Source organism: Geospiza fortis, unplaced genomic scaffold (genome assembly GCF_000277835.1).
Source record: "Geospiza fortis unplaced genomic scaffold, GeoFor_1.0 scaffold53, whole genome shotgun sequence".
NCBI lineage: Eukaryota > Metazoa > Chordata > Aves > Passeriformes > Thraupidae > Geospiza > Geospiza fortis.
Genome location: NW_005054305.1, coordinates 13,084,262 through 13,100,800, shown reverse-complemented (window position 1 = coordinate 13,100,800; position 16,539 = coordinate 13,084,262). Strand labels below are relative to the sequence as shown.

Genomic DNA, 16,539 nt, shown 5'->3' with positions numbered 1-16,539 from the left:
AACCAGTTTTCTTCATTTCTACCTTGAAAAAATCAATTACATAAGTAGCAAAATTTAACAGCCTGCAGCTATGATTTTGGGATGAACTCTGTTTTCAGTAGCTAACCAAGCATTAATTGATGCATGAAAAACATAAATGCCTGTCAGTAGTAATTTACCCCTAAACAGCATTAATTGGATTTGCTGTAATTTTTGGTGGCTAGATTTGATAACCTCAACACCACTTCCAAGTATTTTCCAGGTGACAGAATAGCAAAACAGCATTTATGGATGTTTAAATACTGTGGGTGGAACTTATTTTAAATTAAAGGTGAAAGATATACCCAAAGTTTTAAACACAATTATTAAAAAGTTATGCCATTATCATCTTACTCCTCTGTTATAGGAATGGTTACTTTCATTTGAAAGTCCACATCCAAGCAAAGGTCCCAGAAAAGATCTCTTTGTGTAAGCTTTTTCCTTTTTGGCAACCACTTTAAAGTTTCAAAGTTGCGCTGCTTGTCACCATCGGCTGTGTATGACTTGAGCGTTGTCCTGTAAGCAATGCAGATAAAGTTTTGTAGCATCTTCCTACCTGGAGAGAGTTTCTCTTCCAAATGCCTCAGTTTCTGTTTTCTTTCAAACCTGTCCATACCATAGGTGAGCAGTACAAGTTGATACAGACTTTGGCAAAGCACTGTGGAGAAAAGGAATTTTCCAACAGAAAACTTCCTTTTACGGCAGTGATGGTTTGGTAGCTGAGACTTTGATCACTGCAACTGCAGCACTATGACATAATAGCAGAAACCAGCAGCTGATTTCCAGGTGGAAATGAAGAAGTTTCCAGGAAAGAAGTTGGTGTACAGGAATGGTTTGCTGCTGCAGAGGGATACCACTTGACAGCTCCCTTTCCTAGGAGCCCTCATGGGCTAAACTTGATTGATTTGAAGGCACATATGGAAGACATCCATTGCAGAGAGAGTAGTAGTAGTAAAATTGTAGAGTAGTAACATTGTGGTCAGCTTGGTACTAGAGGTTGGATAAGGGGGAAGGGCTAGGCTGTACCTCGAATTGAAAACAATGTGTGCCTTAAATCAAAAGCAAAAACTGAAAGAGCATGTTTGTTCCAGTAATCATAAGAGTAATAAGGAAAAAAGTATTTAAAATTTGAGGGTTACTGGAAGCAGGTAACCATAAATTAAAAGCATGAAAATACAATTTTAGTCACTCTAGAAGATAGAAAATTGCATACTTTAAGAAACTCTCTTTCCTGGGCTTTTTTTGTTTGTTTTTCTAATGTAGAATTTATTCCAAGTTCCATCGGAAAAGAATGCAGGAGCTGACAGAGGTGGGGCTGCAGAACTTCTTTAGCCTGTTCCTCGTGCTGGCAATTATTGTGGAGACAGAAGATATTGTGAGTCGGGTGTTGGATCTTTTGGACTTCCTGACTCCATCCTCCATCACCACGGCTCGGAGAGCTCTCATCTGGAGAGGTCATTTTGCTTTCCTTTTAATTTATGTTGAGAAGAATATGGACATTAGTGCCCTGGCCGAGAAAGTCTCAAATGCTTTCCATGAGAAGGCAAAGGAGTTTTTAGTGACCAAAAATGACCATACACAGAGGCAAAATCTCTGGACTCTGCTATCAACCTACATTGATGGGGTCCAGGAAGTGTTTGAGACCAGTTGCTACTTGAGCCTTTCTGAAGAAAAGTTGCTAAATGATGGCTTCACTATGCTGCTGCCTGCATGTCGAGGAGCTGAGCTGAGCATGGTGCTGAATTTTCTTCAGGTTGTTCTAGCCAGACTTCGGTAAGTTATTTAGTTAAGTTGTGGATTTAGACTAACGTTTTGTTTTTAGGGTTAAACTGTAGTTCCTATTATTTTTTTTAACAAAATTGTGTAAATGGAAAGAGAAATCTCTGAAGGGCTATGAATGATACGCTAAATTCCAAAATTCACCAATACTTCAGTGCATACAGAATCTTTGAAATGTTTCCTTATTATTTTAGGAGATTAGGTTTGACATCCTGATGTTTTGTTATGAATTAGTGTCTCTTTAGAAAGTCATCCAGTTGCTTCTATTTCAGAAAATATATTTTCTTTGGTAAAGGAAACTTGAAAATTATTGTCTCTGTTAATTGCATTAATTGGAGGGTGTTGATTTTTTGTTTTTGTTTCTTCATTGAATGTGTTCTGTTTTTCAGACATTTCATTCTATTTTTTTCTCTTTTACCAAGGTTGCATTCAAATTCTACAGTTATGGAGATTTAAATACTTGTCTGGGTTTGATAGGAAAGAAGGAAATCATATTTTACCACTTTCAAGCAATTTTGCTTTGATATTCTAGTTCATTTTTCAACATCCACAGTGCCCTTCAATAAGCATATTTTTTTGTCTACTGATGCCTTTGAGAAGCAGTCCTCCAGTTTGAAGCCCAAACTGCTTTTTTTTTTTCATAAGATATTAAGAGGTAGCTATTGATCTGCCATTACTTCAAATGTGCAAGACTGAAATATGTGTAAAGAGCTGTGGAAGAGTACATAATAGGAATTCTGAGGCCCATATGCAAGATCTCTCTTTAAGTAGGTTCTTTGTTATTGTCTAGTAGTTTGACTGCAGCTGTCAATAGCTTATAGATCCAAAGACAACTGTTTTTCAGGCAGTCTTTTGAAAAAAGATGAAGCACAAAACTAAGTTTAGTTGATTTATTATTTATTATTTCAGTTCAACTGAATATATTTCCTGGAATAAATTGGAGACTTCAAAAATACTTTGACATTTTCTCTATTAGCTAATAGACAGCATTTGTTGTGTTGTTTTTAAAGATGAAATAGAGAGAAATTTCAGAGTGGTGAAAAAATTGCCTATTTTTATAACTTGGCATTATTTTTAAGCTTTTCAGGACTGGGGCTTATGTGGCCCTCTTGTAGCACAGAGAAGAGGGCATGGAAGTTCAATCTAGACTTCTCAGGTCATCACAGACAAGGTACAGGACAGTATTAGTACCTTTTTTTGCAAAAAGTAGTTCTGCTAAAATATTTGAATTACCAACATGCTCAAATAGTAATTGGTATGAGATAGATTTTTAGAACCTTGCTTTTAACAGTTACTTCAGTTTCTTTATTTATACATTTGGTTAATGCTACCAGCCTGTTTATCCTATCTTCAGAGGAATTAAATTCCTTTACACTTAGGAAACACTTTGATCTTCAGGTTGTATGGAACAGGAAAATGTTAGTGATTTTCCTGCTTCGACAGACTCACTGAAGTCAATCAGTCAATCCTCTTTTGCCATGCAAATAAAACAGCACTACAACCATTTTTTTGGTTCAGAAGATGTGGATGACTTTGTGCTAACCAGATACTAAAATGTTACTGAATTGACCAGACTGGTTAGGCCTGGTCTGTTTTCAAACTCAGAAAAAGATTAAATGCTTGTTTTTAAAATCCAGGCTTGTATAAGATAGTATGCCTTTCATAAATATAATTTTTCTGTAGAATGCACTCTTAATAATTTTAAACCTGTACGACAGGGAATTTACAGGTAGGAAGGAAGTGAGATCACTGATTAAAGAGACAAGCAGCTCCCTCTAGGCTGTTAGGAAATAATAACTTCATATGTTACTTTCTGTTAACCCCAGATGATGGCTCACAGGAGCATTCTTTATTGCTGATTAAGTAGCATTATGAAAATACTGACTTGGTTGTGTTAACTAAGTGCCTCAATATTTAAAGCTTTAAATGTCAAATAGTTTTAGCAGTCCCCTTTAACATATCTTGTTGGACTGCTGGAATCTCATTCCAGGTTTCCCATTGTTTTTATTTGAGGATACTGTAAAAATTCTAGTCTTTCATTGTCAGAGTGAGGTGTAGCCAAAAGCTCTTCTTTAATTATAGCTATTCATGCTGCTGTGGTTAGGGGTCTGTCAGCATTTCCATTATAAACCTTTATTTTCAAGGGTTTGTAACATAGCAGTGAAAACTTGCTCTGGGCTAAAACTTGGCATACAAGGATTTGAAAGTGCACTTGTTTTCTTTCTTTCTTTTTTCTTAAAAGACATCTGAAAAGAGACCCCCACCTTCACTATTTTTACACCACAGTGTTTTAAAATAACCCTTTCCAGCTTTTTTTTGTATTTTGCTTGTCTTCTAGAAAAGTACAGGTAGCTTTTGATTGTTGTATTTACCTATTGCTAGACTATTTTAAATAAGGTTTCTTAAACTAATTTTTTAAATTGATTGTTATCATTTTTATTATTTTGTGATCCATATATTTAAATAAAACTATGTCTTGACAGGAGAATTAATTTTTATCAGTTTTTGATACATGGTGAGTGGGTAATTGGAATCAAATGCTACTTGCCGGCACTTGCAAGTATTTGATCTTCATAGTGAATCTTACTATGAAGTGTAAGATTGTGTTTTAATACAGTCTCTTTTTAAAAAGCATGTAAAATAAACAGTAAATAATCAAGAAACTCCCCTAAAGAAAACATGATGTGCTTCCTTCCTATGTTTACTTACTCTGCTTCTAGTTCAGACATAAGTTTTTTCCTTTTTTTTTCTGTTTTTAGATAATGGTTTAAAATCCTTATTGTTTTGTTTTGGTGTTATTTTCTTTTTTTTACTGAAAGGTAAATGTGGGATGTTTGCCCATGTGTTCTTTCATTTGTTCCAAATCTCTAGCACTATCTGTCATCTGAGTGCCTCATGGCACAAAAAGAAGCCCTAGGTTAATAAAAATACAGGCATTAAATAGATTTGACAGAACTTGCTGTAAAAATGGATTCAAGGCTCAGAGAAATTGGCTGTAGGTGCTGGCACTGCAATATGTTATACTTAAAAGAAGTGTTTGAAACATGCTAAAATGTCTTGTATTGTAATGGAGTATTGCTTTGACATGAGCTTTCTCTTATTATTGCCATCCTGGCATTTGGGTTTTGTTGAGTGTTAGCACAGAGCTACAGACTATAAAATGTGAGCAGATACCCTGCTGTGCTCCAAACATCTTTGCCTAGTTTCAGGGAGATTTGGTTCTGATTCCTGTAGGAGAAATGAGAAGTATCACTAACCTAATACCATAATAAGTGGTAATTTTACTTTGAAAACCGTATTTGTGCCCATTTATACTTTTTTGCTAAGTTTTTAATATTTCAATGTATACATTTTATAAGCTCTTACAGCAATATTGCCCAAGTAAACTGTCTCTAGTAGAAAGTTACATTAATAATTGGGCCATGGGTAACAGGAGAACTGAATGTTTCTATCTGTTTGAGTGTGTTTAGCCTTGAGGTTGTGAGAAACCACAATAGGAATGGATTATCCAGTATATCTTTGCTATGGAAATATACAGTCATTTGTAATTTTTTTTTTGAGTTATACTTGCCATCAAAACAGCCTGTGGGAAGCTTTTTCGAGACCAACAGAAGCATCTCTCCCCCTCTCTGTTACTGTGTAAGTCAGTAGATAAGCTCAGAAGGAGAATAGAAAGGTCCACCCCCCTTCTTTTCTTCCCCCTCAGGGGCTATAGTGTTAGTCTTTGTAAAATCTTTTTTCTGATGTTGAGCTTCTGAAAACTGTATTCAGAAGAGTTTGGAAGATCATGAGTCTTCACTTAGCCATCCCATCCTGTGAGGATATTTAGAGCTACCAGCTGCGATGTCCTGATAAGCAGAGAAGGCAACTCTGTGACTAAGCCACTGAACTGAGAGTCAGAAGATGTTAGCTTAGCTCTAAGATCTCCCACCCTTAATGAATGACCACTAAAAGTTGCTGTGAACTTTGTTCACCTGTGTGAAAAAAAGGAAATAAATCCTTCCTTTTCCACTTTGCAGCAAATATCCTATGCTTGGGGAGCAAGCATGCCTTGCTATGCTAACTTGAGCCATCTTTTAAAGTATTTTTGCTGGTTTTTTTTTTGAAGTTCAGATACTTCATTAACAAAACTGGTGTTTAAATGAGTGTAATGAAAATCTAGTCTCTAAATGCTCTCATGCATGGGAAGCAAGCACAGATTTAGAAAATAGCAGCATTTTGAGAGATTTCCTGTGTCTAAATCCTTAAAAATAATCTGTTACCACCTTCTGAGCAAATAGTGTGTGTTCTTAGCTGCAGTTGTTGCCTTAAGGTGTGGCTCTGATAATTAACACTGAATTTTCTTTTCTTCTTACTTTGAGGGATTTGAGGTCTTTTTTTTCAGGTTTTTATTGGAGACTAAAATAATGTTTTACAAATTTGTCCCTTGTATTCTGACCTTCAAAGCTGACTAGCTAAAACTAATGTGTGTTTTGATTGTTTCTCCTCTGCTCTAAGAGTATTACTGTGTAAAGAAATGAAATGGGACAGCAGCAGGCACTGGAAATGTGTCCCTAAATACTTTGCATATAGAAAATTCCTGTATATGTCACTGGTTCAGGTTTGCAAGAATTTTCACCTCCCCTTCTCAGTGCCCATTTTCTTGAATCAGTAGGTAGACACATGGAAGTTTAACAATTGATTAACATTAATTTCACATTTATGTTTGGGATGTAATAGAGAGCATCTGCCTTAGAAGGAGGGCAGCAAGGCTGGAAGGCATGTCCTGTGAGGAGTGCCTGAGGTTTTGGGGCTTGTCTGGTTTGGAGAAAAGGAGGCTGAGGCATGACCCCCTTGCTCTCTACAGATTCCCGAGAAGGGGAAGTGGAGAGGGAAGTGCTGAGCTGTTCTTCCTGGGCTCCACTAACAGGATGTGTGGCAGTGGTTCAAAGCTGCACCAGGGGAGGGCTTAGACTGGATATTAGGAAGCATTTCTTTACTGAGAGAATGGTCAGGCTCTGGAACAAACCCAAATAAGTGGTTGTTACTCCAAGCCTGTGTCAGTGTTTAGGAGGCAACTGGACAATGCCCTTAATAATTTGCTTTAGCTCTTGATCAGCTCTGAATTACTTAGGCAACTGGACTAGATGGTCATTTTACATCCCTTGTATTATATTAGAGTATTGTATTATAATAGAATATTCCATTCTACTGTTCTATTCTAGAATCACTTTGGAATGAATTGAAACATTAAAAGCTATCAAAAAACCTTCTAATTGTGGATACCCAAAAAAGTCAGTCTTGGTGCACACCCAAAGCTAAAGAAATGCACACAAGTCTAGTACCCAGACATGAATCATAAAGATACACAGTTCAATCCCCTGTGCTACAGATGGAAACACTTTTTTGTTCCATTGTATCCATTTTATCTTCCAAAAATTAATCCACATAAGCTTTCTGTCGCCTCCCTGACAACAGTACAAGACTTCTGTTGTGAAAGTGTAAATCCATAAAAAAAGAGTAAAACCATATCCAGGTGTACTGAGAACCTGCTGCTTGGGACCCTGCAGTTGTTTAGAGAAATATGTGCTCCCTGAAGGACATAAAGCACAGATTTGTTTTCTGATGGAAGTGTCTCACTTCTGAAACTATTTTCCCTAAATTAACTTTCATCTCGGTTTTCCTTTTATTCTTCACATGAGGTGTGAAAATGGCTTTTCATACGGAGTGGGTTTTTTTTTGTTGTGGATGTTAAACAAAAGAAATATTTTTGCCAATAAAATCATTATATGCAAGTAGCCTTCTAATCTCTTAATTTTGATTGTTTCTTCGTTACCTTACAAGATCTATATTTCTTCTCTCTTTAGGATATCTCATGTCAGATTTAAGGCTTATTTAAAATGAACAGAAAGCTGAAGCAATTTTCTTTATTCCATTTCAGTCTCCTAAGGCCTATTTCCCCCTGGTGAGCTCATAGCAACAGGGGGGTTTAAGGGAATTCAGCTTTCTGCAAATTAATGTCTCACATCATGAAAATTCAGGACCTTTTTTTTTTCCTATGTCTTGAAAAAGTAATACAGTGAGTGCGAGTATTATTTCTTGCCAGCGGGTGGAAGATGAATGATTTTGTCACAGTTTTACTGCTTGATGAGCAGTGTCCTGAGGGTCAGGCTTAAGTCTGTGTCACTATGCTGCTCATTACTCTTGAGCTAAATAAGGGCTGATTGGATCTAAATTGCCTAGCACATGGGCCGCAGATGAGCTCAGTGAGTAGGGGATGACCTGCTATTCAGGCTGGGAGTAACCCCGGTGTGCAAATGCTGCATTAGAACACCGTGGGAGAATGAGAGGCTACCGACCGCTGCCAGCAAAAGAAATCGAAATGTAAAAACTCTTTGATGCTGCAATGTTAGAATTTGAAATGTAGGAAGTGACAGGTTGATGGTACTTATCAGCTTTGGCTGGATTAGAGAACAGTGTCATCTTGCTTATATAATGACAGAAGAATGAAGCCCGCTCCCAAGTACTTTGCGGCGCAGAGCCGCTGCTGGCAGAGCCGATGCCGCCTCCTACTGCCAGCCTGCGCGGGAGGATGGAGCAGCCGCGGGCGGCCGCCCTGCCTGCCCAGCTGTGCCCAGCTGTGCCCGGGGTTCCTGGGCTCTCAGCAGAGAATCAGAAACCAGACTGATTAAAGAGCAAGAGTACATTTTGGGACAACGGCAAGCCCCTGTCTTGGATGTGTCAAGAATGTTTAGACGAGTCAATTATGTGCACTCAACCAGACACATCTGGCTCTGCTTCACCCAGAATATTTCCCTTTGTGCTCTTCTCTCCATTGCTAGCCCCTGAGATGGGAGTTGATATCTCTGGAGAGGAGAATTAATTTGTGCCTATGTGTTTTAAAGAAAGTTGACCTTTAAAGTGGAGGAAAAAATCTGAACCAACTCCAAGGAGAATCCTTATGCTAACCAAACAGATAAACGTACTTGTCTTAATGGAGGAAAATGAAAAGCAAGGAAAGCACCTGCTGGGTGCTGGACAAGACAACATAGATTGAAGCGCTTGGTCCAGTCTGAAAGATTCAGTTCAGTGGTTCAGTAGAACAAGCTTTTGGGTTTGGTTCCCCTCCTCCCACCATCACTCATACTTTGGCACCTGGGTAATAGCTACAGTGATGAGAAATAGCACTTGTTTCATTTTTTCCCAAATTTGTTTCAGATTCTGTTACTGACAGCTGTAACCTACCAGCATCAGCTCTGGCTACCAACTTCCGTGACTGCCTAATCAGCAAAAACAGTTTGGTGTGTTTTCTTGAAGGCAATGACCAAGTGAAGAGAAGGGATGAATCTAAATACATTGTGTTTTCTGTTTACTCTTTAGTGTTTTTCTGGGTATATACTGTTTGATTCTTCATCCCATAGGATGCTTTTGCTTATGATTGAATTTCTTCTTGGACATAAACAACTTCTAGTGTACTCATTCCCAGGTATCCTAAGCGAAAAAAAAAAAGGCAGAAAAAAGAAAACAGCAGCCTTAAAAGTACAAACAATTTTTCTGTAAAATGGTGTGACTATGGGGATGAGAGAGAAAATTTTCACAAAAATTATCGGTGGTGTAAGGCTTCAATGTTACTTGTGTAATCTTAGTACTATTATAATTAGTATTTAATGGCATTTGTTTAGTTCACTGAAAATGAAGAACTGTTTAGCACAAGTAGGTGTACTAGATGCAAAAAATTAAGATTTGAGTTTGCATGTAGCCAGAAATTAGAGGGTATTTCTCTGTGTTCAAATGGAAAACAAAGCCAGAATTTAAAATTACTTTGATATTTTGAAATAAATTACCATCAACAAGAGGAAATAGTGAAGGCCAAGTACTGAAATTAGGAAGAACACACAGAAATAGAACATGGAATGCTTGACTTGCAGCCATATTGTCAAAGTATGGGGAGGTGAGAGAAACAGGGCATCTCCACATCTGGGGTTGGTTGAAGTGAGGTAGCTGCCATTGCTCTTAACCCCATTTCTGCCCTTGCTTGTAGACTTTGCTGCCTGCCTGCTCAGCACAGAGTCCCGCAAGGTCCACTATTGTCCCTGCACTAGCACAGTTGCCACCTAGTGCAGGGGGAAAAGCTGGAATTGTTTGTGAATTGGAATTGTTTGTGAGGTGGATTGATTCCCTTGTATCTTGCAAGGAGTGTGAAGTGTACCTGGTACTTCTGCTTTCAGCTCTGTTTACAGGATATTTATTTATGTGAGTTTCTAAGACCATGGTATCTGCAAGAAAATTTGAAATTTGACTGATAGCTATTGGCTAACTAACTTTTAACAGTGACTTTTTTATGCACACAGCCTGTGTGACTCTGCTTTAGGAAAAAACAAAAAAAAAAAACATTGTTGTGAAGTGTGTTAATAAAACTCCTACAGGTGAGAAGAGCTGCTTATTCTGTCTTTAGCTGCATTGTTCTCTACGCAGTTCTGGATATGTCATTTTTACAAAATATTTATGAATAAATTGAAAATTGCAGAGAGTCACAGAACTGAATGAGTAGGCAGTTTGTATAAGTTTGGAAGTGATTTCAGCTAGGAAGAGTTGAGGGGAGACATGCTTGAACTCCCAGTATGGAAAAGAATGTTGCAGGTTTTCTGCTGTTCTTCATGCTACTGAAGACAGAATTGGTTAATTTTGGACAGAAGTTCAAAGTGGTTATTTAGAGTAGGCTGCAAATGTAGCACTCTTGCAGGCTTCAAGAGAGATTTGTGGAACCAAACTTACTTATTTTCTTTTTTTGGATCTTTTTAAAATTTCCCTGTTCTGTTGGAGGAGAAAAATTGAACCTGTTTAGTGCTACTGTAGCCTACTTGTTCTTGGAATTTCTGGGGTGGGAGTGTAAAGATGGCTTCTACTGTATGCATTGGACAGTGGCCCTGCTGAAAAATGTAGTGGATTTTTGGTAGTTTTGTGTTTGAGTCTTGAAATCTGTCTAGAAAATCACTTTGCAAATGCTTTTTTAGGCATTGATACAGGGCATGTAGATGTGCATTGCCATGTTCTATTTGGCTTGGAGCAAGTCCAAGTGTCACTAATTGCTAGTGACTAAATGCTCCAGCTTTCTTTACAGTGGCACTAAAGCAGGGACAGTGAAAATGTGTTTAATGGGAAATGAGCCCAACATAGTAGGCCACCTATACATCCTCCCTAAAAACGAACTGGAAAGAGGAAGGCATGCTCTGCAGCATGTTCATTGTGCATCATCTCAGGATCTTGTGGGGGACCTCTTCTAACATTTCTTTTTTTGGGAGGAACAAGTAGAGAAAGGTAAAAGCAGTTTGTGGTTACATAGTTGTCTGATAAGCTGAAGGTGCTGTCTATTCCCTCTTTCACAACCAGAAGGCCCTGTTTATCTCTAATTGGGGTTAATTAAAGCCTAAGGGCACTGCTGAGCCCCTGCCAATGACTGTAAGGTACAGACATAATCCAGGCTGCAGCCCCTCACTGTAGGGAAGGGGGAGGTAACCATGGGCTTGTCACAGGCTCTGATAATGCACATGTGCTAATTCTACTGAAAACACAGGCATGAACTTATTTTTGGTCAGATAGTTCTGTTCATTCATTAATTTCTGGCTGTTATCAAAGAGTTGTATGAAGTGTCTGGTTTAATGTGCATGCTTGCAAATCTGTGTTAAGAGACAGAAAGCTCCTGGCTCTCTCTGTGGTAATGCAGGGGCTCCCCCCCAGCCATTATGCACTCAGCAGGAGCATCCTGCTGCCAGGGATGTGTCAACCTTCACCGAGGGGCAGGAGAAGGGAAGAACAGGCAAGTACAGATGTGCTTGCCAGGACAATGCGGTTTCCTTCTACTGCTTTTTGCAGTCTTGTTTTCCTTACAAAAAGTCAACCATAAGAATAAAACAATATTTTCATTGTTATTCTTTTGTTTTTCTGGACATGAATATATTGTTTAGCTATTGGAGATGTGCCTTTGGAAATACTTCAGTAAGTGTTCCACATGTCTGCCAATTAAAAATATTTTAGAGCTGCTAAAGATTTACTCCCAGGGAATTCCTCTGATTCACACCACACCTATTTATATTGAAGGGATATTGTACAACAGCTTGAATTGGTGAGGAAAAACTGTGTGTATTTGTCCAGTGTGTTACATTTATGTGGACTTTTGTATTGGAGGCAAAGATGACATCAGAAAGAGTAATGTACTGCAATCATCTCTTAAATAATAATTAACTGTAACACAACCATGATCATCCAAACATCATAGGGAGAGAGAATATATTCAGACAATCAAGGGATTTTACAATATAATTATTAGGCACTGGGGAGTTGTGACCTTGTTTAGGGTAACAGGGAGCTGTGGTTAATTGATGCTGGGATAATCAGATTTTTGCTGTTTTATTGTCCTGAGACCCTAGGCTTTGCAAGAATATGTGTGCATGCACTTAGGAAAAGAAAGAAACCCCAAGCATATGAAATTATAAGCCTAGAAGTGAACCTTGAAGTTATGCTTACATTATCTTGCCTTGCTGTACTGAATTACTGCTATGATTATAAGTGTTGAGAAATCATTTATATTGTCTGTAAATCATCCCCATTTTACATCACAGTGAAAATTCAATACATCTTGATTCCAAGTAGTTTGTAAAGGTATCTATTTTCCCAAGACATGAAAAATTACTATCTTTTTCCAAGTCAAACTCAAAAATTGAAGGTGTTCTTTTCTTATAGCCAAGAAATTTTTATTGTTTTCTTTCCTGAAAGAAAACCTTTGATATGTGTACAGTCTGAATCTTACGACAGAAAATACAGTGGATGCAGTCCCCCTTGAGCTTCATTGTCTTGTCCAAATCTAGAATGTGAGATAAGAAAATGGCATCAAGTTGCACCAGGGAAAGTTTTGATTGGGTATTAGGAAAAAGTTCTTCATAGAAAGGGTTGTCAAGCACTGGAACGTGCTGCCCAGGAGGTATTTAGAAAAAGGAGATGTGGCACTTGCGGAATTGGTTTACTGGTGGACTTGGCAGTGCTGGGTTAATGTTTGGACTTCATGATCTTAAATGTCTTTCCAACCTGAAAGGTTCTATAATTCTGTGAGGATGTAAAACAGAATTTCATTTCATTAAAGTCCATTATGAAAGTGCTTCCACTGCACTGCTGTGATACTGAACCCCTGGAATTTGTAACAGCTCAACCTGCCAAGATTTGAAGATTAAGTGTAGCATTGCTACTGTCTCTTACTAAGTTTGTCTCTTGCTCTTTTTTCCCCATTCTCTTTTTCCTGCTCTTTCTTGAAACAGAGTAATTTCTGAAACTCTTCAGCAATGCTATCTCCATGTAAATTGATACTGTAAGTTGTGCTACTAGTGAGGGTGGAGGGGAGTAGTAAGAGTGGGTGGGGGGAGAGAAGAATTAAAATCATTCCAATAAATGGTTTAATTTATGCCTCAGCAGTTAAGCATGCTCCTGGTTAACAGAAATACCCTTCAGCTACACAGGATTTGGGAGGGTTGGAGGGCACTCATTTGCACATAAATAGCCATTAACTGATAAATTCCCAGAGGTCTCCTGTTGCATGCTAGTGGTTCTGACCTACTTAGCTAGCTTAAATTTGTTTTACAGAATTATTATAATTCCATCCTTGGTACTTAAACTTTGTGATTAATGCATGCCTCACAATACAATTAAAGTATAATTACACAGTTTTACAGTTTGCTATCATGGTGTTATTATTATTACAAAGAGCTGGATTTTGCAAATATTAGAAGAATTAGAGTTCTGATACCCATCACTTTGCTGTTATTAAGTGATTATGTTAAATGGGACCCCTTTATGTCTGAAGAATGAAGTGGAGAGAGGGGAATCATTAACTAGCACATCAGATGGTTTCTAAGTGATTGGGGAAGAGATGTGTGGTGAGTTTTTTACACATCTGTAGATGATAGGTGCAAATACCTTTTGTTCATTTTTGCCAGCTGCCTATGACATGCTCTAGCACATCTGTGCTGTAGTGCTTGAAAAAGTTTCCTACTAAACATCTCTGTAATCTGTTAAAAATCATTTGTATGTGTTAAACTTTGATTTTATTCCACTTCATTGAATCTTTTTATTACAAGAACTTTTTTTCATACTCGTATGAAAACACGAACAGCCAGATACAGATGTTCAATAGATCTGTGCAGTGTAGGGTAGGGTGTGTCTGCAAAGACGATACAGATCTTTCTCTTGTGCTCTGTAAACCCGGAGCAGTTCTCTGTGAGGGATCTTCCTGACTTTTCAGTTTGTGCATGAATGTGCTGCATATTTATACTGGCTGCAAATAGCAATAAGTCACAAACACTGATATTTTTACCTTAACTGTAAGGGATACCTGACCGTCCTTATTTTTCAGACCAAACTTTTTTTCTCTGACTGCTACTCATTACTCACAGAGCGATCCAAGAATCAGTAATATTACTTGAATATGACCTAAAAAATGGGTGCTGTGGTGCATAATTATTATTACATCCATTTTCTTTTTTTTTTAATGCAGCTGTTTCAGAAAACTTAAGTCTTTACATTAATGATTAATATATTAGCAATTAAAAGGACTGAAAAATATTTTAAATAATATTTTCCTTATTCCATTGTAAGTAAAAAAATCTAATTTTACTTTTTCTGTGAATATGTGCTATATTGCAGAGTTCGCTGGTGGGAAATGGATCAGCTGATGCATTTTCTGAATTACACATTCTGTTCTTCTAAAGCTCTAAGATTATACTATAATATTTTTTATCTATAATTGCAACTGGAGTGAAAACTCCAAATGCAATACAGAAACCAAATGTAGCACCTTCTAGTCTTATTTGATCCAGTGCCTTGGTTTTCATTTTTGCTTTAAAAAAGACTTGTTGCTTATGTGGTTTTCCAGTTTTCCTAAGTTGTGCTATTCATTTCTTCAACAATGAAAATATTTCTTCTTTTTAATTCCAGAGAACACAGAAGAGTAAAAGACAAATAGAAATCTCTTTCTTGGAATTACTGCTTTCGCATCTGTATTTTTTTGTCTGTATTTATGCTGCTGCAATGATATAATCTCTACTTTTGCTGTTATCATTTGAGCTCAGAAAACATTGGTCATTATTACTGATGCATGGAAACATTCAAACAGGTAGCCAGTAATTATGCTTGGAAGGGTGTACTATATTGCAAGGCTCCCTACTTGAATATTCGTGAATTGGTTTTATTTCTAGTCTTTAAAAAAATACTGCATTGAAGCGATTTAAATCATTTTCATGTGGCACTGCAAAAATCAAAGGCACATTACCAGAAAGAAATGGTCAGCAATAAGAGCTGTTTTGCAAAGTTGGCTTGCAACAGCTACAACACTATGTGGAGAAAACAGTTATCCTGTAATAATAAGACTAATGAATTCAGAAATCCATTGATTGAACTGGCTTTGGGTAGATTATGTGCAGGCTTGCTTCAAGGAGAGGAATTTATGAAATGTTTGCAGCATCCAGCAAGCACTGCTGCTATAATACAGCTGCCTCCTCAGTGGTTTGCTTTGATCCTGTGGAATGAAAGGACAGGAGGATCAGCTCAGGTCTAAATGAGATTACAGCTGGTTCGGCAGCTTATCTGGTCTAATGCCAACTAGTGTGGCTTTGCACGTCCTAAGGGGTTTACAACAGAAACTGTTTATTGAGTATCATCGGTTTACTCAACACAAGCAGGCTAATCCTTCCCAGCCTCAGCATGTTGTAGGATTGTGTATGAGCCAAACCAAAAGCTGGTGCAGCCAGGGCCTCCAGAGCCCTTTGTCTCGCTTCATATTGATTTTTTACCTGTGTTAAAGACAGTAAAAAATAAAACCAATAACCAGCCCTTTTGTGAGCAAAAGGTTAATCTGACCTAAAAATCTTACAAAAGCATCTTTTAACCCTAGAAGGGATGGTAGCCTTTCTCTGACTTTTCGCTCAAGGGGTTTTCTAGTTTAGGGCTTTGAAGAGCAAAATAAGAAAAACAGCTGCAGCATTTAACTCTGTGTCTTGAAGTTGTCTCTGAATTCTTTCAGCAGCTGCATAGAAAACTTTTGAAGTTATTTGTGACATTATTAACAATGTGTTGTCTACCTGTGGTAGGTGATGCTGCGTGGCAAGGACATGACATGCTGAACATAGGCAGAGTAGTAGGAGCTGGTAGGTGTTCCAGGGCTCATGTTTTTCACTATAGTGGCTTTTATGTAAAAAAACATCAGAAAACACCTTCATTAGCTACTTTCTCAGTGAAAAAACAAATACTGCAAACTAGGCAAATGCATCTTAAGAAATTAAGTAACAAACAGGCACATAAAATCAGAATGTTTTAAAAACTTATGTGCTGCAAGTTTTTAAACAGCATCCCTGTTAGTTTTGATATTAAATACAATACAATATTGCAAAACCAGCACAATTTCATACAATCCTATTTTATTGTGCGTATTTTCTATCTGAGCTGAGTCTTTTGGAAGGCAGTACAGCATGTGTCATTATAATAAAATGTTTTTTATAGTATAGAAAAATATTAGATTAAGCTTCAGGAAGCCTTGCACAGTAGTAGCAATACATTTACACTGAGAAGAAACATGGTAAGTTATCAAATTTACATTGTTGGAGTTATTGCTGAATACTTTTTTGTTATATTGTGCATATTATTGGGAGTAATTAAATTGCTTTTGCCACGATGCAGAAAAGAGAATTTGTTGGCACACCTTTCTGCCGTCAGCTGCATGTG

At 37.6% G+C, this 16,539-nt stretch overlaps 1 protein-coding gene across 1 annotated transcript in view; it reads left to right on the top strand.

The window, feature by feature from the left end:
• The window catches only part of MMS22L (MMS22 like, DNA repair protein), an 88,490-nt gene that overhangs the window by 31,027 nt on the left and 40,924 nt on the right, over nt 1–16,539 (top strand). Inside the window, 1 exon segment of the mRNA XM_031066591.1 lies at nt 1,282–1,791. Within this exon segment, the coding sequence (XP_030922451.1) occupies nt 1,282–1,791 (510 nt within the window).